The sequence below is a fragment of the Gopherus evgoodei genome, chromosome 3 (genome assembly GCF_007399415.2).
Source record: "Gopherus evgoodei ecotype Sinaloan lineage chromosome 3, rGopEvg1_v1.p, whole genome shotgun sequence".
In the NCBI taxonomy this organism is placed as follows: domain Eukaryota; kingdom Metazoa; phylum Chordata; order Testudines; family Testudinidae; genus Gopherus; species Gopherus evgoodei.
In genome coordinates, this window is record NC_044324.1 from 20343926 (window position 1) to 20371761 (window position 27836).

The window sequence follows — 27836 nt, forward strand, 5'->3', positions numbered from 1 at the left end:
GAACAACTATTTCATAACTGGCTCTTCAATCTAGCAGAGAAAGGTTCAACGTGAGCCAATGGCTAGCAGTTGCAGCTAAACAAATTGAGACCACAAATAAGGCATACATTTTTAACAGTGAAAGTAATTAACCAATTACTGGAATAATTTATCAAGGATTGTGGTGGATTCTCCACCACTGGCAATTTTTAAATCAAGGTTTAGTGGAGACCAGAGGAAGATATAGACTTGAGAGGAAGGAAAATGGTAAATGTAGAAGACCTCTGTTCTTGTTTGTAGTGTGGTAGTGTCTATGAAACATCGTAGGCTAGGCACCATATGAGATGACAATAAAAGTACAAGAGAAGAGACAATAGGTGAATACTGACAGGCTTGGGAGGAGCAGAGGGAAATGATTTTTTATATTGTGATGATAATAGTTTTGCTAGGCACTCATATAACGAGGGTGATGAGACTGCAGTAAATGCTTAAGCACAGTTAGCCTAAGCAGCTTTGTTGTTCATGGGAAGCAAATTTGGGTGTCATTACTTAGCAACAGATTTGTAGTTTTGTTTTACTTTATCCTTCCAGCTGATGGACTCCACACCAGAGTTTATATCACAGGGTCTGGCTTTGCTGAGGACAGCCAAGCACTGCAGATAGAGGTGAACCACACAACCTGCCAAGTAATGACTTCAAATCAAACGACTGTAGTTTGCTGGATGAACATGTTACCAATGGGATTGTACCATGTTACATTACTGGTGAAACCTTATGGGTTTGCTCGCAATGCCAGCGAAGGACAGGGCATCTACCTGAGGGTTAAGCCGAGGCTGGAAGCTATTGAACCTCCGATGACTTCAGAGATTGGTATGTCTGAATTCAGTAGCAGCTCTCACCTGAATATCTGCCTTTAGTGTTATTGCTTTTGATAGGTTGTTTTTTTAACATTTGTGTATGGGGCTTTAGTGACTCTGCTCTCCACCTGACATGGGAGTGACCAGGCTAAGGGAGGAGGCAGCTGGCTCTGGCTCTTCCCTGGGGGTGCTACATCTTCTGTCTTGTAGTGCAGATGAATATGGGTGTATGCTACAGCTCTGGATAACAGTAAGAGTTTCATGGCTAATTTTCTCATGTCATTTTGAAAGCTGCCTGCAAAGTGCAATAAATCATTACACTCTGTCCTTTGAGTGACCAAATGGAAAGTGTGTCTCTGGCTAGCTACAAAATCTAGTGAGAAAACCTCAAAAAGCAAAACCCAAATCCATATTTTCCCTCTCACCTTTAAAATATAAGTGGAAAAAGGAGGGCACTGTCTCTTCTTTCTGAAAAAGAAACATTCGCAAGCTATCCATAGAATTTAAGTCCAGAAGGAACCATTATGATGATCTAGTCTGACCTCCTGCATAACACAGGCCAGAGAATTCCATCAGGTGATTCCTGTATCAAGCCCCTAACTTGTGGTTGAGCTAGAGCAGTGGTCACCAACCCATCGATCACGATCTCTGGTGGCACACTTTGGCTGGAGCTAAGGCAGACTCTCTGCCTACCCTGGTCCCACGCCACTCCCAGAAGTAGCCAGCGCAGCCCCAGGGGTGGTGGTGGGGGGCAGGGTCTACCTGTGTGTGCTGCTCCTGCTTGCAAGCACTGCCCCCGCAGTTCCCATTGGCCGGGATTGCTACAGCGGCAGTGCTTGCAGAGAGGGGCAGCAAGTGGGGCCACGTGTCCCCCCCACCACAGGGGCTGCAGGGGCATGTTAGCCCCTTCTGGGAGCAGTGTGGGTCTGGGGTAGGCAGGGAGTCTGCCTTAGCCTCACTATGCCCACCGCCAACCAGGAGCCGCCAGAGGTAAGTGCTGCCCAGCAGGAGGCTGCATCCAGGGCCAGCTCTAGGTTTTTTGCTGCCCCAAGCAAAACAAACAAATGAATGAACTAACAAAACCTCCGAGAGCGCAACTGTTGAAGCAAGAAAAAAAAAAAACTTCTGGAATGCCGCCCCTGGAATTGTGCCGCCCCAAGCATATGCTTAGTTTTGCTGGTGCCTAGAGCCGGTCCTGACTGCATCCCAACTCTCATCCCTGAGCCCCCTCGCAGAGTCATCACCCCAGCCCCCTTCCAGAGCCAGCACCCATACTCCCTCCTGCACCCCAAACCCCAGCCCTGACACCATGAAACCAGAGCCAGTGCCCTATACCCCCTTCTGCATTCCAACACCCTGCCCCAGCCCAGAGCCCCCTCCTGCACCCAAACTCCCTCCTAGAGCGTGCACCCCTCACCCCCTCCTGCACCTCAACCTCCTGCCCTAGGCTCAGCGCAGAGCCCCCTCCCACACTGCCAACCCCTCAGCCTCAGCCCAGATCCCGCACTCCATCCTGAACGCCAACCCCCTTCCCCAGCCCAGTGAAAGTGAGTGTGGGTGGGGGACAGTGAGCGACGGAGCGGTGGGAGGATGGAGTGAGTGGGGCAGAAATGGAGTGGGGGTCCCAGATGTTTCTGTTCTTACATGGATGGGGTCCTGGTATGGGGGAAGGTTGAGAATTGCTGCTGTAGATCATTAAAAAAGAGGTAGGTGCGTGCAATGCTTTGGCTTTGTTTTTTCCAACTCGCTACATCCCTCATAATCCAACTCCTCTCCTGATTGCAACAATCTTTCACTCATTAAAAAGAAAAGCAAGTATATTGTTATCCTACATTACATATGTTTTGAACATTTGTAATTGGAAAGAATTACAGCTTCCATCTGTGTTTTTAATTTCTTCCTTTAAAATGCCTCTCCAATTCTCTCATAAAGTATGCACACATGATTTTGCATATGGATATCAGTGCAGATATCGAACTTATGTGCATTAATAGATATAAAATATACGTGAATACTGTACACTTGATTTGGAGCTGTTTATCTCGCAGTCACCCAGGCGAGACCTGGCTTAAATTTTGAGTTGTATTCCACTGTTGTGAACACAGGAGACTTAGCCTTCTAGAGGGAGAGGCTACAGAGTATCTTGTATCACTCAGCAGTGATTCCTTGTGTGAAAATAGCATCAACATCAATGGGGTCAAAGCCGTGTTCCATTCAACATACCTTCCATGAAGGAAGATCATGTCAAGGCGCAGAATGTAGAATTACTTTATTGGGTCAGATTGGTACATCACTTAACATTCTTTGTCAACACTGAATGTCTTTCTAAAGATATGCTCCAGCTCAAACAAGTTATGATCTTACTATAGAAATTACTTGGCCTTTGTTAATAGATCAGACTAGATGATTTTAATAATCCCTTCCAGCTTTAAAATGTATTAATCCATTTAGGCTGTTATGTCTTAAACAGTACCAGACTTAAAATATATTAATCCATTTAGGCTGGTATGTCTTCAACAGTGGCCAGTGGCACATGCTTCAAGAGAGTGCAAGAAACCTTGTAATAGATAGTTATGGCATAGCCTTCCCATAGAAGAAGTTTCTTCCTGAGCACTATTAGTCACACCATGAAACATGAGGGTTTATATCCATTCTAATTTTTTTATCCGATCTCATGTAACTAAGGATGATCTCCTTATTCATACAAACATGTTACTCTTTGTTTAAATTCTAAGCTCTTGACTTCATTTATATCTTTTGGCAGTGAGTTCCAAAAGTTAGTATGCATTGTGTGTTAAAATGAATTTCAGGAAAGAGTGGGCATGTTTGTAAAACAGGGAGAAAATGGAGTTATTGTCCATAGATAAGCTCCTGGCCACCTGCGAAGGACTTTAATAAAGTGTTGTCTGGAAAAAAATGTAGAGGCAAAATGTGTCAATCATCCTGTGTTCTGGCCCAAATCATTGCTGGAGTAATCTAGTAACACTCCACTGATTTTTACTGTTGTTCATTATTTGCATATGATATCACCAAGAGGCCCCAAGTGAGAGCAGGACCCCATTGTGCTAGGTGCTGTATATACACATGGTAAGACATTTCCTGCTCTAAAGAGCTTGCATGAGACAGGCACAGGGTAGGAGAAATGCAGTAGTACTATCCCCATTTCACAGACAGGAGATTCAGGCGGAAAGGTGGAATGACTTGCCCAAGGTCAAACAGGGAGTATGTGGCAGAGATGGGAACTGGACCCAGATTTTTCAAGTCCCTATCCAGGGCCTTAACCCCCAAAACATCCTTCCTAGTTGTGAAGCGCTTTGAGCTCTACAGATGAAGAGTACTGTGTGAGAACTAAGTGGGATGTGCTGCTGTGATAGCATTCACACATTGCTGCTACAAGAGCTCCTTACCACTAGTCTTCCACACTGTCAGTTATGATGTAATTTCAGAGTAATCAGGTTTTAATATCTTAGGTTCCTAGCTGGAGTGAACAGCTGTGGTTTTTTGATCTGTATCAATGTGCCTGTGAGCTGCATCAAAGAACAGAGCAAAGATTGGGACGCCGTGCAGTTAACCCAGGGTTTGCTTCATCTTTGCCCTTTCACTTCTAGGTGTCTCTGAAACTTCTGGTCGACTGAAAGACCAGAGTCTGGATCCTGGGTATTGGAACAGGAATTGAATATCCTGTAAAGACAAGCTAAAATCTGTCTCTTGCTTTGAGTGTCATCCTGAGCAATGCTGAAGACCTCCAACTCTCATTGGCTTATATGAGAGCTAAGGTCTATCAGTAGCTCACAGCATCTAGTCCTCTTGTGACTTTCTTCCTCGCATGCTGCTGTAGTTCAAACCCTGCTGTGTCTCCTTTTCTAGACTGTGTGTCATGGATATGTGCCTCAGCCTATTTCACAGTAGATATTTGAGCTGTGAGGGCACCTGCTGCATAAGGCTCATTTTTATTCCTGGTGCTTCGGTTTAGTCATTTGTTTCACACTGGGGTCAGGGATCTTTCCTGGGCTGAGATCACAGTACAGACCTTGCCAGGCTAGTCAAGTCGGGCATGAAAACATGTTTCTGTCATGGACAACAGTCCAAAGAGTAGACTAGAGAGATGAGAAACTGAAGCACAAAAGATTAAATAACTTGGCCAACAGAAAGCCAATGGCAAAGTTGGGAGTAGAACCCAGATCTTCTGACCCATCAGCTTATGCTTTACACAGTAGGAAATGCTCCTTATTTGAGTTTATGCATTTTAAAACACTTTCTGTACACTGCACTTACAATGAAATCCCTGGTTTTGTAGGAGGGTGCTCAGTGATCCTCCGAGGGACTGGTTTTGATGGGATAAGCCAGGTGTTGTTTGGATCTCACCCTTGTCCAATTAACACCAACGCCAGCAACTCAGTGAGGATTGAATGTGAAGTTCCTTCTCGGGTAAGAAACAGCATTTCATACTTGTCCCTGTAGCCCAGTGGGCTAGCTTGCCTTCATTATATTTTCTGCATTTCATTATATTCTACTTTGCATTATATTCAACAGTAAAGCTAGAAACCTACAGGCCCGTGTCCTGTAAGACATTAGCTTCAGCAAGTTAGCATGAGGGTTGAGACCTATGACCTTTGAACAGATAAACAGCCCAATGGAAAAAATCCCAATATTTGGGGAGCTGAAAATAGAGTTTAAGGGAAAGTTCTGACCACAGGTAAATAATTCAACCACAGAAGTCTTCTGGCAACAAACTGATGTACATAACAGGTACATGAGATACATTTAAGGCTAGCCTGCTTGCTTGCCTATATATATATACATATATAATTTTCTTCTTTTCTTATAGGTTTGATTGTTTGTTTGATTATAATAGGTTTATATTAGGGTATATTTTGTCTGTAACACAAGGGACCTGCAGGCCACATCCTATATGGTGGGCTAAGGCAAAGTTAGCATACATATGTCTGGGACCTTTTACCTAGATAAATGGAGCTAAAGCATAAGGTCCATGTATGACTGTGACTTTTAACAGAGAGGATGTGTTAAAGCAGGTTGGCATAGGCGCTTTCCTAAGTTCATACCCTTCTAAACATAACAGGTACACCACAACTTAGAAATTGGAAACAACTGAAATAACCAGTTAGGACAGAAATAACAAATGTGATACCTAACCAGAAAAGGAACATGGTAACGAACTGAAGTATATAATGAGTTGAGATCATTGATATACTAACCTATAGGAAAAAGACACTCCAACATTAGTGAGGTGAGGAAATATAAATAAGGAGAAGGGAAAAATCCCTTACTGAATATGCATCAAACATAATGGCATCAGCGTAACGTATTATAAAAGTGGTATCCTAGCTTAGGGGCAGTAGGAGAAAGAGAAGTAGTCCTTGGGAATTATGCCAGAATTGTGCCAGAAGTATGGCCACTGGTGGTGATGGGAAAGGTGATGGTTAACATTTTAGGTTGTTTTACAAGGGATGGTGTGAGTATATGGAGGTACAGATGTACATTCTGTAGTATCTCTATCTGTCTTACTAAGTTGGGGTGTTTTGTGACTGTGCTAAATGTATTAATAAACTATATTTGTAAATATAAAAGAGTTCCTATATTGTGAGTGTTTCAACTGTGCACACCAGGATTCCCAACTGTATAATAATTTAAATAATACTGGGCCTGGTCTTGGGGCAAGAACCTGTCAACCCTCAAAGTGATGGCTGGGGATTCTTAAGTTATCAATGTATAATCTAAGATCAGGCTACACCCATCTGGGGGAGAATCAATTTGCAGGGGGGTGGGAGAGGCTTATGTGGCCCTTTCTCTTGTATCTATATGTTCATCACTGGTGGATAGCTTGCAGGCTATATGTGTCCGAGTGGCTAAATGCTGTTCCAAATCAATGACTGCAAACACCAGGTTCAGTAGTTAAGCTTCACACAAACAGAAGTGGGACTAGAACTGCAAACCTTTGGCTCCAGCAGCATATGTCAGTACTACTTGAGCTAAAGGAGACTGTCTGGCTGCTGTAGTAGTGTTATGGCTCATATTTTCTGGAGGCACCTACTACTGGGCATCATAATCACACACACTTGAGCAGAGGGCAGTGGTGGCCATACACGTTAGTCAGCACCTTGCAGTGACCCATCTTGGGTTCTACTTATGCTCTACAGATGCTTCTCTAGCTGATAAGCTCAGGTCAGGACATTAATGCTCTTAATCTCGCATGTAAGGGATGGAGGTGCTTGTGTTTTACTAGAACATGTTCACCTCTGCTCTTTTTTTAAACTCTGTTTTCCAGGGGGATGAAGAATATGTTGTCCCTGTGACACTAACCGCTGGGTCCCAGTCTGCCACGTTCACTGAAGTGTTTAAGTACGATCCTTCTTTAAATCCAGCCATTGTATCGCTGAGCAGAAACAGAAGCAGCACAGCAGGTGACAAAGGAAGTTTAAACTTGAAGTTAGATGAAGGTTTCTAACCATTAGAGGAGTGAAGTTCTGGAACAGCCTTCCAAGGGGAGTAGTGGGGGCAAAAGACATATCTGGCTTCAAGACTAAGCTTGATAAGTTTATGGAGGGGATGGTATGATGGGATAGCCTAATTTTGGCAATTAATTGATCTTTGATTATTAGCAGGTAAATAGGCCCAATGGTCTGTAATGGGATGTTAGATGGGGTTGGATCTGAGTTACTATAGAGGATTCTTTCCTGGGTGCTGACTGGTAAGTCTTGCCCACTTGCTCAGGGTTTAACTGATTGCCATATTTGGAGTCGGGAAGGAATTTTCCTCCAGGGCAGATTGGCAGAGGTCCTGGAGGTTTTTGCCTTCCTCTGCAGTATGGAGCATGGGTCACTTGCCGGAGGATTCATTGCATCTTGATGTCTTCAAACCATGATTTGAGGACTTGAATAACTCAGACATAGCTTAGGGGTTTGTTACAGGAGTGGGTGGGTGAAATTCTGTGGCCTGCGTTGCGCAGCAGGTCAGACTAGATGACCATAATGGTCACTTCTGACCTTAAGTCTATGAATATATGAAGCCACAGTCTCAAAATGCAAAGAGACGGCTGGTGTAAAAATATGACTGCTCTAAAAAGTTTCATTTTCCATTGTCATCAACAACGCGGGCAGGGCAGAGGCACTAGGTGACTAAGAGGACTGGGGATTGATGCTGGCACACGGCGCCTTTTACTCCCAGGTCACCAGTTCCAGTCTGGCCTTGTTCAGTAGTGAACAAAGGCTCTTGCCATCTGATGGCTCCCCCGAGGACCATGTGAGAAGAGTCATTGGTTTCAGCTTAATATAGGTGGGTGTCCATATTTATAAACCACCATCACAACTGGGTGTCCTGCTGGCATGGTGAGCAGTCAAGGGATGAGAATGGCCATAGAGAATGACCTACCTTCGCGTCCCTGAGGTAGTGCAAATTCAGGGCATAGTAGCATGCGTGTAGTGGGGGGCTAGAAATGAGCGAGAACTTGCTTTGCTACTGTCCATACTATACCTGTAGTAGAGGTGTAATAATAACACATCTCTCATCCCTTTTCATCAGTAGACCTCAAAGCACTTTTCAAAAGAGAGATCTGGCTGAAAAGTTTCTGATGAAATAGTATCTCAGGCCAGGATAGAATTTCTGGAAAGAGAGAGAGAAGCCACCGTAGACTAGCCAATAGCCCAATGATTAGGGCATTCAGTGTGAGATGGGAACTTGAACTTGGGTTCTCTGTCTGCTAAATGACTAACCGAAGGACTAGGCTATTGGCTTTTCTGGGTCTCCTTTTTTCTTTTTCTTTTTTTTTTTAAATGAAAAATTTCAAATAGGCTCATTTTTATTCTGTAATGAAACAAAAAGGTCAAAACTTCCAAATGTTTCAGTAAATGGAATTATTGTTTTCTGTCCAGCCCTGGTAAGTATCATTATCCCCATCTTATAGGTGGGGAAACTGAGTCACAGGGCTGTCAAGTGACTTGCTCAAGGTCATCCAGCAGACCAATGTCAAAGCTGCACCCAGGTTTCCTGAGTACTAGGCTCTATACGTTAGCCATATTGACTCTCAGAAGGTTTCAGTTCTCAAGCCAGTCTCATACTGCTCCACATCTGAGCACATTCCATGTTAAATCAATTGTTGTAGTGAAGTCCCCAGTGAACTTGATGGACTCTCTGGCACATCTCCATTTTCAAGGCCAAAACTCTGTTTGGGGTACAGTTTGCATGTTTAATTTATCTTTTATGAATTTCTTCTCTTTAATGCTGTGGGTTTCTCAGGGTTGAAAGTTAGACGGGGTGTCAGTGTTCCGGGTGTCACTTTTTGATGGATAGGCATTTCTGAAGGGGAGAAGGTTTCACAGCTGACGGCCAGATTCTGGATTTGCCTGATCTCCTCTGGCAGCTTGCTCCATGGCCAGTTCCAGCACTTTCTGCAAATATGTAGTTCACTGAAAATAAAATAGTGGAGACACATGTCAGACCCTGGCGTGTCCCTCTGAAAATTTAGCCCATTGAATGTAAATATTTACTAACTTCCTCTTCTGCCCCCTATTATCACTTTTTTCAGTTATCTTAAGTGAATAGTTTCCTGATGCTGAAGCCAGGGCTGTCCCTAGACATAGTGGTGCCCTACGCAGCTGGGCTGGGACGGATCAGGGGTGGGAAAAGGTGGAGCAAGGGTGGGGGCAGCTTTCCTGGTAGGCTCAGCTGGCCGGGGGATTGGGCTGGCCACTGGAGAAGCACGCTGCGTAGGGCACCAGGAAATTTGGGGCAATTTGGTGCCCCAAATTTCCTGGTGCCCTACACTGCTGCAGAGTTTGCATGTGGGTAAGGATGGCCCTGGCTGAAGCCTTCCGTTTTTAGCAAATATTTCCCAACAAGGAACATTAAAGGCGCACATGCCAACCTACTATATCTAGAATGTAACCCCTCCTTTCTCCCTCTGAAGAGACAAGTATTGCCAGTCAGCAGCAGCCCGGTTGTTGCCACAGTTAGATATTGGGGTTGGACAGAATGATCTGGGACCAAGAGGAAATCGGAGAGTGGGGAATCAGTTGCTGACCCCAGAATCAACACAGCGAGCTTAGTTTAGAAGATGAAGGTTAGAGACAACCCTCTAGATATTGGGCTTGTGAAGTTGCATCCCAAATGTAGTGGGCAGGCAGTGCTGGGTTTAATAGATAGGGCACTGGACTGGAAGCCAGGAGACCTGGGTTCCAGTCTCAGCTCTGTTGTTGAGCTGCCCTGTGACCTTGGACATGTCACTTCGCCTCTCCTACCCTTTGTCTGCTGTGTGTATTTTGGTTGTAAACTCTGTTGTAACACTGGCAGACCCCAGTTGTCGGTGGATAGGATCGAACCGGGGATCCCTGGAGCTTAGTTCCTGCGCCTCTACAGCATGAACTAAAAACCAACTCCCTGTTAGCTAAGGCTATAGAGCACTCATTAATCTCTCTCTCTAAGTAGTTTCTGTGCCATTAGATGGGACAGATCACCACCCAGAAGGTGTGTGGGTTATACTGTCTGTACAGCACTAAGGACAATGAGGTTCTGATCTCCGTGGAGCCTCAAGGTACTATTGTAATATAAATAACATTGCCACATGTCGCCAGCCCAAGAGGATGCCTGTGTTCTGGGATCTCGTGCTCAGTGCTTGGGCAGGGAGAGGAGTCTGAGTTTGACCTCACTCCCTGAGGTTGCCCAGAAGACCATGTGCTGTGGGACCCCATCCCAGGAGCATGGGCAGAATGCTGTCAGCAGCAGAACCTGACCCCAGTCATTTCACAATCATCACAGCCCTACGGTGTCGTTTCAGAGAGAGGGAACAGGAATGAAGAGTGATAGAGGGGGTGGGGGAAAGGAAAAACAGACTCTCCCATCCCCACACTGTCCTGTCTCTTTCGATTTCTTTCTTTTCTCATCTGTCTTTCAAGTCTATCCAATCTCTGCACTATACACTGTAATAAAACTCCCTCTAGGTTCACCAGCCTGGCTGGACTTAGCACCAATGCAAGAGGAGAGCTGATCACCCTTTTTACTGCCCACATGGAGTTTCTGTTCCATTCCCCTCTCCGCTTTTCATTTTTTAATACTGCAGAATGCATAAATAAGGGAAAGTATCCTTTATCATCTGAATATTATTCAGCTACATTAACACCAAGGGGAGATTTTTCTAGCCGCAGGCAGCATAGGTGTACGGAACTTCTTAATGTTATAGAATCTCATGAATGGTGATGGTACTGGGAGCTCAGTCTCTTATTCAGAAGTCAGTGACTTTGGCTTTAATATAATTTTCCTCCTATCGTCAAAATAAATAAATGACACCAAGGCCTTCCAGGCATTTTTGGATTAAGCTGACAATTGACCAAGAGTCCAAAGAGTTCAGGTTATTAATATAGACAACTTCACAGGTTTTCAAAATTTCAAACTTTATTTGACTCTGATGTAAGTGTAACCCACACACCTTCTGGGTGTGGTGCTCTGGCCTATCTAGAGGCACCGAGACCACCTAGAGAGAGTTCAATGAGTCTGCACATGGGCGGGACAATATGCCGAAGAAGCTTGCATTGCCACAGCTTGTGTTGTGAAGAGACTTCTCTTGCTCCGACACTTGCCCATGCACTAGATTCAAGATAGCAACAAACAATTTGATTGCTTCATGTCTTCTCCTTTCCACAGGGCTCCAGTCACTCCGGATTGGAATATCTTCCTTCGCAAATTGTACTGGCCTGGATGTACAGGTCAAAATTGAGGCCACTGTGGCACAGATCCAAGCACGAACAGCCCATGGCGTCGATGTGGTACTGCCTGCCCTGGCAGATGGATGGTACAACCTTTCGGTCATCATCAATGGCATTGCAATCGGCTCACATGAGTGAGTGAATGTGCCTATTCCCTTGAGAATGTGAACATTTCTACTTTGGATTTTAGGCTTAATTCCACTTGGGAATTTAGAGTTAATGGAAAAGCAAAGTATTGGTATCAGAGCCAGCTTGCTAACAAAGAGCTCTGCTGTCTGTTTTACAAATTATGAGCAATTACTACGACCCTGATTCAGCTGTGAATCCCTGCTCAGCAAAGCTCTTAAGCATGTGCTTTAGTCCCACTGCAGTCAGTAGCACTTTGTACTGCTTCTGTAGTATTCGTAATATCTGTCCCTTCATGTTGCTCCATAGAGACCCTGACCAGCTAGTTACGTGCCTGGGTTCCAAGGAGAGAGAGTCTTTGTGGTCTGGAATGACAGTGCCTTGTAAGAGGGCACCCGGGAGATGGCATGGAACGAAGCAGGAGATGTAGGGAAGGTATTCGGGGATCCAGCCAGCAAAGGCAATGAGAGAAAAGCATGTGGGATAAAGAGGAAAAGTAAAGAACTGATCCTGTGTTTGTGTTTTGCAGAGTTGATCCATTCATCCAATACAGCACTGAGATCCTCAGCATAGAGCCCTGCTGTGGCTCCGTTCTGGGTAAATACAGGCTTAATTTGTAATGAAAGAGGTGCCGGGGCTCAAGCAATTTTATTTTTTTTACTTTCATAACTGATGCAGCAAGCCCAGAGATGCTGGAGTTATAAACTACCAAGATCAGAGATGCAGAGGCTCAACCCTGGTGTAAATTAAGCACTGGTAAATAGCATCAGTCCTTCTGGAGGACATCAAGGGACCAAGGACTCATCTCCCCTCTTTGATTGGGAAGGACGTCCAATTTCACAGCTGTTTAGATGATGGCATTTGTAAATGTGTGAACCCTTATTATGTAGACTTGTACTGACAGGCAGCAGCTGCCTGCCTGGGATTCTCTGGGTGTGTGTGAGTATACTGAGCAGCCCACCTTTGGATTGTCTGGCTAATATTGGAACAAGTTGGCCATAGGGTTGATGACAAGTCCGCTGTCCTTTGAATTTGTTTCCCCTCATGAATGAACCAAATGCACAAAAACCACTCACACCTGAATAACCGGTGCTGGCTTTTTCAGTCTGGAGATCCCAGGGCTTAACATTCAATGTGCATAAGTCTTTGACGTATACTCAGAGTCCCACTAGGACTAAAGCTGGCCATAAACCTTTGCAGGATCAGGGACTAAGTGGAGTGTCTCTGTTGCTTTGCTGGGTAGCAGATAGGGAGGCGATGAACATTTTAAGTTGTAGAAACTTAAGTTCTTGATTTTGCTCTGTCTCATGCCAGTGTAAATCAGTAGTATCTCCACTGAACTCAATGGAGCTCCTCTCCTGTAAAACTAGCCTTAGGAAAAGGAGAATCTGGGCCTAGTGGAGGGTAGGAAGGGATGCATAGTCTTATCCTTGAAGTGCAGTGTACTGGGAGCTAGAAACTCACGGATCCTCTGGCTTCCCTTAGCCAAATCACTTAACTCCTCAGCTGGCCATAATCATAGAGGGGCTTTGTGTTGGTTCATTAGATAAAGTGTCAAATATTATTATTCAGCTTTGAGAGCTGATGCCAACTTAGATATAGCAGAGCCCATCAAACTGGAAGGTTAAATAATAAAAAAAAAAATGTGGATTGTAGAAGAATTCTCTTTTTAGAAGTAAATTCAAGGTTTAAGAAAAAAATAATTGGTTACGAATGATGTTCAGCTCTGGCAGCATGCCAGGCATTTTACCAACGAAAGTGGAGACAGGGATGCTACCCCAAAGAAAGCACTATCTGGGGATCAGGATGCTTCAGAACCAGTGCTGAGAGAGAAAGCTGGCCGAGTCATACTAGTTCTCCTTTGCTGTTTTTTGAGAGGACTGGCGTTTATCGACTTTTAAGAAAAAATGTGCTGAAACTTTCTAGAAAGTCACATAGGATAGCCAGTGAATAGTCTATAGTCCAGGGCCACCTTCTTTAATCCCACACAGTAACTATAGGCTGCAGCATGGGATGCACCACTTTGAAGTCAGTGGAGGCTGATTGGCTCAGAATGGAGTATTGCAAGCTGGGACATGGAGTTGCACATGGTGTATCTCTGTATTAAAGATGACGACAGCTGCAGTCTGCTCAGTTTTATGCCATTATCATGTGGCCTCTTGATGTCATGGCAGGTTACCAATACAGCCTTGAATTGGGTAAGATTTGGGCACACCTTGCTATTGGGTCCTTCAAAAACTCTGTCATCCTAATAGAGCTGTCAACAAATTATATAGTTCCTAAGGAGAGCTCTCTTGCTGAAGCACTTGCCAAAGATCTTGCAGAGTTTAGGCTTGAAATAGAGGAATTTAGGCCTGAGTTATAGCAGCTGAAAGCCTGAGCTCACCCCTCTTCTTAGCAGACAAAGGGTTAGCTTTGGTGATGTCTGCACTGCAGTCTATTTCTCCACTGCTATATGGCATTGCATCACAATCTCATGCGCAAGTTAGTTCATGCCATTCTGCACAAGGAGGAGGGGACCAGCCCATACTCCGTATGGCTGGAATGCAGCTGCCAGGCAAACAGCGATCACAGGGTAAAGTGGCCAGTTTGGAAGAACTCTGTGCTTGGCAAACCCATCCTTAGAACCCAGGGATTAGAATTTTTCAAACTCTCGCTGCTCTCCCCATGTTAAATTGTTAAATGTTACACTCTGGGATGCAGTAGTGGATGAGGGCTCAACCTAGGAAGCAGTGTCATATAAACTCAGGGTCCCTCTGTGGCGATCAGGTGTCAATGAATCTCATTTTAAGGGGAGAAGCAGCTGAGACTATGTGGCTGTAGAAATTTACATGGAGTTTCACCATATTAGAATTTACTCTGAGCTGACTCCATGGCACTAACCCTTTGATTTGATCTGTATCCCTAGGCGGAACAATCCTCACAATCTCTGGAAAAGGCTTTAGCCAAAACCCTTCTCTGGTTTCAGTTTTTATTGGCACACAAACCTGTGATGTTACCCGCTCGATGGAAGAGACAATATGGTGCCAGACCCCACCGGCTGCTGACTTCTCTAATATAGCGTCCCAGGACATCCCTGTACTTGTGGGGGTGTTCATTGGTAACAGATCCTCTCCACTCCTTCCCTCCTGGAGCTTCCCAAAGAGGAATATCACCTTTACTTACCAGATGGCTTTGACTCCCATAGTTACCTCTATGGAAGTAAAAATGATGAATGACAGCCTGTGTCTGGGCATAGAAGGAATAAATATAACCGGTTCAGTGGCTAAGCTGGGAGACTCTGAATGTGAGCTGGAGTTTCAATGTGCCAATGAATCCACAACCCTTTCTCAATGCTCCTTCCCACTGAGCACTCTGGAACCTGGGATCTATCCCATCAGATTTCTCCAGAAGCAGCTGGGCTATGCCAATGTGACGGCAGCACTGCAGAACTTTACATTACTCCCAGAGGTAAAGGCCATAATTCCATCACGAGGTTCAGCTTGTGGTGGGCTGTTGCTCACTATATCCGGTCTTGGTCTAAAATCCAGGAGGAATTCAGTTCATGTGAGCCTGACGGGTAACTATACTTGTGAGATCCGCAGTGTAGATCACAACAGGATCAGCTGCGCTCTTCTTCCAAGGGAACCTCCTCTGGGTGACTGGTGGTTGCCTGATGCATCTCATGCCCTTAATGTCACAGTGACGGTAAATGGAATCCAGAGTGTCTGCCTCTCAGACTGTGCACTCCACCTGCTGAAAGAGTGGACCCCTAGAGTGGATGCTGTGGTCTCGGAGATCAATGGGACATTGTCATCTCTGCTGATCAGAGGCCAGAGATTAGCTTTGGCAACTGATGAACTTGTGATACAAGTGGACAACCATGACCCTTGTAATGTAACTTTCTGGAATGAGACCAGCATACAATGCCAGACAGGCAGCCTCTCCCCAGGGGAGCACAGCCTTTCTGTGTCCAACAGAAGAAGCGGGCATGCTTGCTTCAGCAGGGACTCCCGTATCTTCACCATCATTCCTTGTGTGCTCAAATTTTACCCCCAAAATTTCAGTATCAATGGTGGGGGCCTTCTTGCCATACAAGGGGCAGCACTGAAAGGAAGGAACAGCACTTCCATTCTTGTTGGGAACCGACCCTGTCTCATTACAGATGTCAGCTATGTGGTTCTCCGGTGCTCTGTTCCTCTGGGCAATGGGATCCAGGATTTAACTCTAGAAATAGATGGCATCTCGTACCACCTGGGTGAAATAAGTTACAGTGAAGAGTTCACCCCCATTTTCCTTTTCCTTCTGCCTCCGGTGGGCCTCCTTTTAACAATGACCGTGTCACGGATCACGGGGGTGGAAAGCATGCACATTTCCATTGGAGACTCCCCCTGCACCAATATCACTGGCAATCATACCACTTTACAGTGCTCGGCTCCCTGGCTTCCTGCTGGAGAATACCAGGTTCTCGGTGGCGACTTTCTCCGGGGCTGGGCTTCGTCAAACTTGACATTCACCTCTGAGCTTACCGTCACATCGACACGCAACAACTGGGGTAAATGCATGAGTGGCTAGGGATGACTATCTCCCAGGTAACAGCAGTGACAGAGCTGTCTCAATTTGTATTTGGAATTTGCAAGAGAGGAAATCACTAGTGACCCCCACCTCCTCTCGACAAATGCACTAAAATCTAGAGTATCGGGGAGAGTGAATGTGGCCTGATTTGTTTCTATCACAGACTATGAGTAAGTGTCCTGGCTGGGGTCTAGGAGGAGGGATAGCTCAGTGGTTTAATCCTTGAGGTGGCCATTTAGAGATCTGGGGTAAAAATCAGTACTTGGTCCTGCTAGTGAAGGCAGGGGGGTTGGACTTGATGACCTTTCAAGGTCCCTTCTGGTTCTAGGAGATAGGTATATCTCCAATTATTTAAAAAAAAAGCTGCTTACATGCTAAATTCTTTGTTTTCAGGAATTCATAAATACCCCTACCCATCCTCCATAAAATAAAATCCTTATTTGGGTGTGAAAAATAGTATCCAAGATTTAATGGAAGAACAATGGTAAGCAATCAGAGACTGTGTTGACGGGCACAAGCACAACGTTTGAAGACCGACCGATCTATCTATCTAGGTATCTCTGCATGGATTTGATCATAGACTCATAGAATATCAGGGTTGGAAGGGACCTCAGGAGGTATCTAGTCCAACCCCCTGCTCAAAGCAGGACCAATCCCAGGACAGATCCTGCAGAGTTTTGTAAAAACCTTATATTGGCAAGCAGTTAGATCCCCATGTTACTCACACACGATGATGCCCCTTGTTTATGCATCACAGCGGAGTGCTGATTAAACCGTTATACTACATCTCGCCTTCATAAATTCTGCACAGGCAACGTGTGTTACAGAAAAAAATAATTTTAAGATCTTGGGGAGTTTTATCAAAGAGATGTTGTGGGATGGAAAAGGTGATTCCAACTGTGCAAGGCTGGTTCTAGCAGACAGGGATATGGCTGGTCAGAAATCTTCTGCTGAAACATATTGTTTGTTGGAAAATGCCAGTTCATCAAAACCAAAACTATTTATGGGAAAGAGTTGTTTTTGACAACTCTCCCAATATGAAAAAAGTTTGTAAATTGTCAAAATATCCTATTTTGACATCTATTTGAAACAATTATTTTTTTCAGTCTGAATCACTGTCTTGTTTTGAAATTTTAAATTATACAAAAAAGGGTATTTATTTTTATATGAAACATTTTGACTGACCCAATCTAAAAACTTTTTAGGATTATAGATTTACAAAAAAACACTTTGAGATTTAGATGCATTGTCCTGATTTGAGAGGAGATTTTTTTTTTTTTTTAAACTTCAGAAATTCTCACAGGCTGGGAAAACTGTTTCCCACCCAGCTCTAGACAGGGAATGGTGTACTCACACAAAAGCAGGATGACCTCCCCTTCTGGCTGCATGGCTGCATACACCACAGTACTCATCCCACACTGGGGCAAATGAAGGCACAGGGGGATGCACATCCATGTTTTCCAAGCGTTCATTCATTTTATTCCCTTGGTATTTGGGTGCAGAACTTGAACACCTAACCCCTTATTTTCAGAAGGTCTGAGTGCCCCCAGCTTCCACTGACTTCTGAAAATATCTGACCTTAACTCTCTTAAGATGGACACACAAAAATGCACGTGCCTGAAGTCAGTGGCTACTTTTGAAACTCAGTAACGCAGCAAGTCAATGACAGAAAACACTATTTATTTATGTCTTTATTATAGTGCCTAAGGGCCCCAGCCAAGATCATTGTGCTAGGTGCTGTACAGACACATAGAAAGAGACAGTCCAGCCCTGAAAAAATTACAATTTAAATAGACAAGATAGACAAAGATTGGCAGGGGAAACAGAGAGATGCTAAGTGACTTTCCCAACATCACAAAGCAGGTAATTATCAGAGCCCCACACTGCCTCCATAGAAACGGAAACTGTAAGCCTGATTCTCATCTCACTTCGACCAATTTTATATTGGCATGACACTTTTGAGTTCACGGAGTGCATCTACTTAACCTTAAATGGGTACATGAAGGAACCGGCAGTCCTTAAATTTTGTCTTGGGATGGGGCATTAAGGGTATTGCAGCATTGCAACCACCCCTCACCCTCTGTAGAGCCATGCAAGATGCAGTGGCCAGAGATGATCTGGCTCCAAGTATTGTGGATAACTGAGGCACATCTGTAATGGCCTTTCCCTTACACATAATGCAGACTGTAAAGACAGATTTTGAGGCTCTTGTAAATTGAGACTGCAGTTCCAGGCTGGTTTCATTAACAGCCAGTCATGAAGCTCTGTTTTAAATCACTTTCTCTATTCTCTTCCTAGGTGGCCTGGGTGGAGGGGAAGTGCACGTGCATGGCACTGGGTTTGCTCCAGGAAACACCTCCGTGACCATCTGTGGTGCTCCCTGTGAAATGCTAGGTGACATCACGACAACCGATGTGAGCTGCCTGGCCCCACGCTTGGACGGTCAGTTAACATGTTGGGATGGATAATGAACCCTTCTAAAATCTATCCCTGACCTCAAACCACATGTCCTGGATTCCCATTGCAAAAAATCCTAGCGCAGATGACGAGAGGGGCACCTCTGATGGCCCAAAAACTACCATGAGGAAGGTAGAGGAGCCAACATGGCAGCAGCTACCTCATCCTGACCCTCATCCAAAATCCCACTGATGCCAATGGGAGTCTTTCTCTTGATGTCAGTGGGCATGGATCAAGCCCTGTCTGGCTACACCACATGGTCACTGCTTTGTGAGTGTGTGGGAGATGTGATAAGAGATGGTATGTGGCTGGATGACAGCCTGTCTGCAGCATCATTCCCATGGGAACAATCCAGCAGAAGCACTTACACCTTTCTTCTCTTGATGGCAGGAAGTAGGGAATGGGGTGGGAGGATACTACGGAATGCATGCATGCAGGGTATTGTTATTGGCATTGCAGTAGCTTCTGCAGGCCAGGGCGTCATTGTGCTAGGCAGTCAACAAACAAACATATGGCAAAGGGGCTCACAATGCAAGTACCTTCAAGCTACTCTAAGGGTAGCGCAAAGAGTAGGTTAGAGGGGCTAAGTGAGTACCCTGAGATCTGTATGTAACATGGAGAGACCCTGGTTGTTGGTGGGCGGGATCCAACTTGGGACCTCTGGAGCTACATGCCTCTTAACTAAGGCTGTAGCCGACTCATTAATCTCTAAGTGTTCTCGGTGCTACTAGAGGAGACAGAGAAGCACATCCACAACATGTGTAGGTTACATACTTTTCCTAGCTGAGGAAGCTTGTCCGAAGCTTCTGAGACTCTCTAGTTGATAACCCAGATGAGTCCTGACTTGAAACAACGACAGACCCCAGTCACTGGGGAGTGGGATTGAACCTCTGGAGCTAAATGCATGAGCCTGTACTGCATGAGCTAAAAGGCACATGACCCTTAGCTAAGGCTGTAGCAGACTCATTAATCTCTAAGTGGTCTCGGTGCCACTAGAGGGGATAGAACACCACACCCAGGAGGTGTGTGGTTTACATACAGTATTTCTTCAAATTCTAGAGACCTCCCTGAGGTCAAAAGTCCATGGTCTCTGCTCCTCCATGGATCTATAAATCACTCCCATCCTATGCAGTGATGCTATGAGAATATCTGTGACTGCCAACTTGTGGAATTCCCACTTGTCATTTTGCCTCATCCTCTAGGTTTCTTGATAGGCAGTCTCAAAATACAAACCAAAACTCTGTGTGTTTGGATGTGGGTGGCATGAACCTGAGATACTGTAAATAATCACTTTTGGGATGAGGAGCAGGGGAGACTGGTTATTCAAGAAAAATAAATAGAATAAAATACAAAAAAAATGATTGAGACCAAGAAAACATGAAGAACGAGGTTTCTAAATTTACTGTACTTTGGACCATTGCTGAGGTGGAGAGAATATGTTTGTCCAGATAATACTTCAAATGGGCACTAGGTGTCAGCAAGCGAATGCTGATTGATTGTATCAAAGAGTTTCTTGGTTATTTAGTTTGGGGTATTGAGTTGGGTAGGCTGCACTTCCCTCTAAGCAGACAAATAAGATGTTTCCTTGTTTATTGCTCAGCTCTTGCTGAATTAAAAGAGATTTATCTCATACCCTACCAAATATGCCATTGAGAAGCCTAACTTCTCTCTTTCTCACACCTATCCTCTACCAGTGATGACCTGTTATACTTAGAAAAATATTTGTATTTTTCTGATCAAACAAAACAAACTAAAAAACAAACTCACATTTGTTTAGGGGCAAGTAGATATTTGCAATGCTGATATAGGCACATAAACATAAATATATAAAATGTTTGTATACACAAACTCAAATGTGTTCATATCTCGCAAACACACCACAAATGGTAAAATAGCCTGATATTCACATTTTGATTATAATTGTATTTGCAGGTTATATTTTTAGATGATAATTGGCCTGCCAAAGATCTTTTTAATCAAGCCTCACTTCTGCTATTTACTTGGGGCTATTCTCTGGGAGTTTTACATTTGTGATGTGCTGGCTGGCCCCTACCAGCTAGACTAGTGAGCTGTAGACAAACAGAGCTCCCTTTTGCTATCCTCATTCACTCAGCAGAAAGATTCCTAACCACTGCAGTGGTACAGGGAGACAAGCTGTGTACAGAGGCCTAGGGAGACATGATTTGGGGCCTTTGCTACGCTTCAGTACAGAGGCACGCGCATGCCGATTAGAAGCACTTCTGATATTTCCTGGCTGTGCCCAGTGCCAGGGACTGGTGAAGTGGATGCATCACCATCCTGTTGCAGAAATACCTCCCCTTGATGTATTTTTATGTAGAACACACACACAAACACACACACCACCTTTGGATGATAATTTTATTTTTAATATTGTCCTTGCTGCTTATCTATCCAAGGTACTTATTTCTGAGAGATCCTGGGTCTTGAATGCGGGTTGATGGGTCCCCAGGCAGTCCTCAGACTGCTGGTACCAGCAGGGAATTGTGGGCTGGTGGACCCAGCTAACCAGAAGCACAGACCCCAAAGCTCCTAATTGGAGGAGATGCCTGGCCTCTCTGATTGACTCAGTCTTGTCTTTAAGCCAGAAGGAGGCACAGGAAGTTCTTGGAGCAACTAGGTGAATCCCTAGCTAAGTGCTACATGGGACCTTGCCCTCTCACCTGATTCCTGATCTTTGCCTGGTTCCTGCCTTGTTCCAGATCCCTGCTTCTGTGCCCCCTTCCTTCCCCTGGCTCCATCTGCAGCTCTGACCTTGGCTCTGGCGCCTGACTCCTGCTCTGGTGGCTACATTTGACCACCACTGCTCTGACCACTAGCACTGACTGCCTACTTCCCGGTCCACAGCAGTTTGCTTGGAAAACCAACCTCTCTGAGCAGGTCCGGCTCCTTATCCCAAGGCGTGCTGGCTCTGCATGAGCCATTAAGCACCTCCAGATGGATAACCAAGCTGTGCAGCATGGATTTCACAGCTGATCGTCAAGAATCGGGCACTGCAGGAGTAAGTTTATCGTGCTAGCAGACAGTTTTGCGCAGCCTGCAGTTGAAAACGACACTTCCTTGGGAACTGTCTGAGAAGCCAGTAGGCTGGAGAAGCTGAAGTTTAATTAATCCCATGTCAGAGTGAGATCCTTTGTATAGCAGATGATCCAGACACAATGAAGCCTAAAACATGGTGGCAGTGGTAATCAAGTCCTAGACCAGGGGTCAGCAACTTTTCAGAAGTGCTGTGCCTAGTCTTTGTTTATCGCTCTGATTTAAGGCTTTGCGTGCCAGTAATACATTTTAACATTTTTAGAAGGTCTCTTTCTATCAGTCTATAATATATAACTAAACTATTGTTGTATGTAAAGTAATTAAGGTTTTTAAAATGTTTAAGAAGCTTCATTTAAAATTAAATTAAAATGCGGAGCCTTCCGGACCGCTGGCCCAGGACCCAGGCAGTGTGAGTGCCACTGAAAATCAGCTCGCGTGCCATAGGTTGCCTACCCCTCTCTTAGACCATTCAGAGAGACCATTCAGAGCTGCACTGCAGAGAGCAGAATATAAGACAAGGCCGATAACTGAAAAACGGAGGGTCTGAAGCCTCTGGGGACATTAAACCTGCAAGTGAAGAATTTAGTTCCGGCATGGAAGAGCTGGAAAGAGGAATTTAACCCCGCTGGAAGATAAAGAAGATACTGTGAAAATAAAATGGTTTCATTACCTGATTGGAGAAAAAAAGGAGAGAGGTAAGTGAGACTCTGTGTGGAAATTTCCCAAGCTCAGCACACCTTAAAAGGAATAACGGGTTGTTTTGGTACTCTCTCTAACCCCAGGAAGAATGAAATGGTGGAAAGATCTCATTTCTTGACTTGGGATCAAGCAGCTGCAGAGGATATAGATGAATAAAGCACTGATTTAAAAATGCTAGCAGCCAGATGCAGTTTTGGAAATATGAAAGATTCCTTGATAAGAGACCGGATAGTGTGACCAGATATGAGACGGACTTGACTTTGGGGGAAATACATAAGAAAGAGAAATCAAAACCAGATCCAACATCAGTAGATGACAATGCTACAGACACATGTCAATACTGTGGGAGAAACCATGAAAGACAGAAAGAAAAGTGTCTAGCTTGTGAGGAAAAAATGCCATATCTCTGACAAAATTTAATCATTTTGCAGCCAAGTGTTTATTTTTTTCCCCAGAGAGAAGAAAAACAAATCCAAAGTACGCACAGTAACTAAAAAGAGCAACAGTGAGTATGAGGACATTGTATGAGTGACCGAACAGATGATAAACATAGTGCAAGAAGACCCTCGTAAGCACCAGAAACAGTTGTATGCAGCCAGGTTATTTGGGAAGAAGCTGATACAATTTCAATTAGATTGATTGGGATAATGTTACAACGTGTGCCACAGTCTGGTGAACTCAGACATATGGTTGGAAGAGACCAACCAGCTGTTAACAATGTACAACCAGATCACATTAAAACCCATTGGGGAAATGTAAAATTAAATTAGGAAATCCAAAAGAAAAAATACAGACTGGACTTTGTGGTCATAGGTGATGAGACAGCACTTTTGCTTCTGGGCAGCAAGACTGTCTAAGCCATGAACCAGATAAAAGTACAGTTCCAGAACATAATGAAAGTGGATAGCAAGATGACTAAAATACATTGGATGATATTACCTTGGACTAGGAGATGATACAGTGGGAGTATCAAGATATGTTTCAGGGAGATGGACAGTTAAGATGGTGTTTATAAAACATAGATTGACACCAGTGTGAAGCCAGTTAAATTGCCAAAAAAAGGAAAGTACCCATTGCATTACGACAGCCGTTGAAAGACGAACTGCAGAGCTTACAGAACTGTGGAATTATTCATCCTGTAGAGAAGAACACAAACTAGAAAAGCAGTCTTGTGGTGGTAAGAAAACCATCTGAAAAGCTGAGAATATGCATAGACCCAAAGACTTTCATCAAAGCTTTGAAATGGAGCCATTCCCCTCTGCCTACAGTTGAGGACATATTAACAGATTTGTCTAAAGAGAGACTTTTTACAGAATGAAATATGAAAAATGTGTAGTCATGATCTCATTGAGCTTGTTCTGGATCATCATCCTCTCCCACTATCAACACAACTGCTATTGTCCAGATTCCCATCAAGCCCTCCAATACTTGGGTCAGACTGCTCTGGAATACCTCTGGAGCCGAACTGATTCCCACTGGCATCCTTAACCATTAGTATCTCCCAAGTGGAGTTGCACAAGTTATCAAGTAACTGGAATTAGGTTACTTTATCAGTTATTCCTGGGGTATTTGACAATTTTCTTCCGAAGAGAAGGGATGTAACAATATGAAAGTGCTCGCAGACATTCTCATACAGTATACTGTTTCCTGAAGAGAACTGCTTGAAAGCAACACCTCCTAGGTAACTGTCTGAGAAGCCATGAGGCTGAAGAAGCCATGTTATAAGCAGCCACTATAAAACTAATTTGTAAATTAACCCAGTGTTGGAGTGATATCTTGTAAGGCAGAGGATCAGTATACAACGGAGCATAAAACAGCATAGCTGGTTGCTGAGAATCAGGCACTACAAGAGCAAGTCCATCAGCTCTGTGCAGAGAACAATGTGCTTCAGGTCCAACCAGCCACATCGCCCCCTGAGCCAGGACCTGTCATTGCCTTTCTGGAGTGCTTCAGTAGGGATTGTTGCAAATTTTGAAATTTCAGGACAGGGCTGGCTCCAGCTTTTTTGCCGCCCCAAGCAGCGAAGTGAAAAAAAAAAATAAAGCCGCGATCGGCCTGACTTCGATGGCAGCCCTACCGTGCTGCTTCATTCTTCAGTGGCAATTCGAGAGGGATGGAGGGACCAGCCGCTGAATTGCTGCCAAAGACCCGGACGTGCCGCTCCTTTCCATTGGCCACCCCAAGCACCTGCTTCCTTTGCTGGTGCCTATAGCTGGCCCTGTTTCAGGAACCAGTGCTGCCTCTTGTTTGCTTCTCCCTCAAACACACTCATCCATCCAGAGCAGAGGTCGGCAACTTTCGGCATGGGCCCATCTGTAATCCACTGGCGGTCCGTGAGACATTTTGTTTACATTGACTGTCCACAGGCACTGCCCCCCGCAGTTCCCAGTGGCCACGGTTCATTGTTCCTGGCCAATGGAAGCTTCCGAGCCACTTCCTGCAGCTCCCATTGGCTGGGAATGGTGAATCACGATCACTAGGAGCTGCTGGGGGCTGTGCTTGCGGATGGTCAACATAAACCAAATGTCTTGTGGCCTGCCAGTGGATTGCCCTGATGGGCTGTGTGTCAAAGGTTGCCGATCCCTGGTCCAGAGCAACAGAGGCCTGGATTGATAATTGATTGTGGGGGCAGTGGGAAGAAAGATGAGAGGATTGTCCCAGTCATGCCTCCCACTATCGAGTCCTGCTTCTCAAGTCAAGCAGTTGCAGGTTATTTTGGCCTACCAATCTTGTGTTTCTATTGTGGCAAACTAGTTCATTGTATTTCTGGTTGCTGCATGAGGAATCCAAACCTAAGAGACCCAGGAAAACAAGTCTGTCCAGGCCTCAAGAATGAGACTATCCAGGGAACCTTGACAAAATGTTTCCCTGAGTTTTGAGCCATGGACTTATCCAGAACACATGCTGAACTCTGCCAGCCAACACCGCATTTACAATTACTGGACGAGTATGTGTCCCAGCATGATCCCTTCCAGTCCCTCCACAGAAGCTCCTCATTGACTCAGATCAGATCCCCCTAAGGCCTAGGCCGTTTCTGGACCTAGCAGAGACAGCTGATAAGTTCCCTCATTCTCCTATCTGGTGGACACAGAGACTGTACCTCTGGAAGTCACCATTGAAGAGCCAGGGCCGGCTCCAGCATTTTTGCTGAGAGGGTCTGAGACCTGCCGCCGAATTGCCACTGAAGACCCGGACATGCTGCCCCTTTCCATTGACTGCCCTAAGCACCTGCTTCCTTTGCTGGTGCCTGGAGCCAGACCTGCAAAGAGCATAGAAACACAATTCAGTTCAGTGCTATTCACTCCTGGCGTTTTCCCCTGATCCTGGGTATTTCTTGGCTGACCCTCCATAACACTCTTATCCACTGGCACAAACTAAAGGTCAGTTTCTTTCCAGAATACTATTAGAGCTGGGGAGAAGTGGAAGACCACCTTTCAAACCCACTGTGGACACTATCTCATGATGCCTGTCTTTTTGACCAATGCCCCAGAATCCTTGGCTGAGTGCTACATCAGACCATGACCTCTCACCTGACTCTTGAACCCTGCCTTGTTCCAGGTCCCTGCTTCTGTGCCCCACCCAACTCTGGCTCTGAATCTTGGCCTGACTCCTGACTTTCTACCATGCAGCCTTTCACGTTTGGGAAGAAATCCATGTAAACATCTGCAAAGCCACCTCATTATTCTTCCTAAAATCCTTCCTGAAAACTCTCCTCTGCCATGATGTATAAAAAAAACCTCAACAATGGTTATGCAGCTGGTGTGCTTTGACCACTGTTCCTTATGCTGATCAGTATTTTCTCACTGCTACCTTATGCTCTGTCTTCATAGAATCATAGAAGAGTAGGGTTGGAAGAGACCTCAGGAGGTCATATAGTCCAACCTCCTATTCAGCTGGTGACCAACACCAATTAAATCATCCTAACTAGGGCTTTGTCAAGCCAGGTCTTAAAAACCTCTAAGGATGAAAATTACACCACCTCCCTAGGTAACCCATTCCAGTGCTTCACTACCCTCCTAGTGAAAAAGTTTTTTTTCCTAATATCCAACCTAGACCTTCCCTACTGCAACTTGAGACCATTGCTTCTTGTTCAGTCATCTGCCACCACTAAGAACAGCCTAGCTCCATCCTCTTTGGAACCCCACTTCAGGTAGTTGAAGGCTGCTATCACATCCCCCCTCACTCTTCTCTTCTGCAGATGAAATAAACCCTGTTCTCTCAGCCTCTCCTCATAAGTCATGTGCCCCAACCCCCTAATTATTTTCATTGCCCTCCGCTGGACACTCCAATTTGTCCACATCTTTTCTGTAGTGGGGGGCCCCAAACTGGATGCAATACTCCAGATGTGACCTCACCAGTGCTGAATAGAGGGGAATAATCACTTCCCTCAATCTGCCGGCAATGCTCTTATCTACTTGTTGTCTTTTGTTTTATGCCTGGATTGTGATAAACTCTGAGGCAGAGATTGCTTAGTTTATATATGTTTTGAACTGGCCCTAGAACAATAATATCTTGCTTAGAGCTTGGCAGGAAATGCTTTCCTTGTCCTATGAATGTTTTTCAGATTCTCATCCCATCTGGATTAAAAAGTCAAAATTTCAAAAAACATTTGCAAACTGACAAACTGAATTTTTTGGGGTCAATCAAGAGATGTGTTTTGATCATTTCAAAATATTCTATTTTCAACCATTTTTAATTAAAATAATTATTTGTAGTACAATTAGCTTAAATTTTGAACTGAAAAGTCCTTTTGAACAATTTTTTGTTTTGAAAACATCAGAAGGGGACAACTTGGAAATCTTTTTTCAACATGTTTTTCAAGTCAAGAAATTTGTCAAATCTGGTCCTTTCACATGAAAAGTTTCAGTTTCAACAAATAGGCATTTTTAACAGCAAAAAAGTTTCACTGAAAAATTCCCAACCAGCTCTGGTCCTGATCTCTGATGAGCCATAGAAATGCAAACAACAATCACTGGCACAAGACCATCTTTCCTTTCAGCTATTCATTGTTTCATGAGTGCTAGCTCGGTGGAGATCCTCCCAGAGCTATATGTAACCCTCAGGATTTTGAATGTATTTTGTTCTCTGGTTTTTATTCCTGTAGGCCCATAAACCTCTTCCCACCTGGCTTTCAGCTCACAAAACCTATCCTTTAAAAAACAAACAAACCTCTTAAAGCAAATTAATAAACCCCCCAAACCCATTGAGTAAAAGTCATGCAAAACCTCAAGTTTCACACAGATTCCAAGCAAAAGCTCCAAATCCACTGCAAATCCATTCCTTTGAAAAGCCCGCAAAGCTCTGTTGATGCTTTCACTGAACCAGGGCTGAGCTAGAAATCTGCAATGAACTTTATCACCAGACAACATTTCCTGGTGAAAGGTTCACAGTCAGT

At 44.6% G+C, this 27836-nt stretch overlaps 1 protein-coding gene across 5 annotated transcripts in view; it reads left to right on the top strand.

Moving 5' to 3' along the window:
• Positions 1-27836, top strand: part of PKHD1 (PKHD1 ciliary IPT domain containing fibrocystin/polyductin) — a 391543-nt gene that overhangs the window by 67956 nt on the left and 295751 nt on the right. For all 5 annotated transcript variants that reach the window (XM_030555225.1, XM_030555227.1, XM_030555226.1 and 2 more), the window contains exons 27-33: positions 571-849; positions 5134-5264; positions 7123-7258; positions 11490-11685; positions 12207-12274; positions 14586-16211; positions 18530-18673. In XM_030555225.1, the coding sequence (XP_030411085.1) occupies positions 571-849; positions 5134-5264; positions 7123-7258; positions 11490-11685; positions 12207-12274; positions 14586-16211; positions 18530-18673 (2580 nt within the window). The remainder of the gene's footprint in view (positions 1-570; positions 850-5133; positions 5265-7122; positions 7259-11489; positions 11686-12206; positions 12275-14585; positions 16212-18529; positions 18674-27836) is intronic.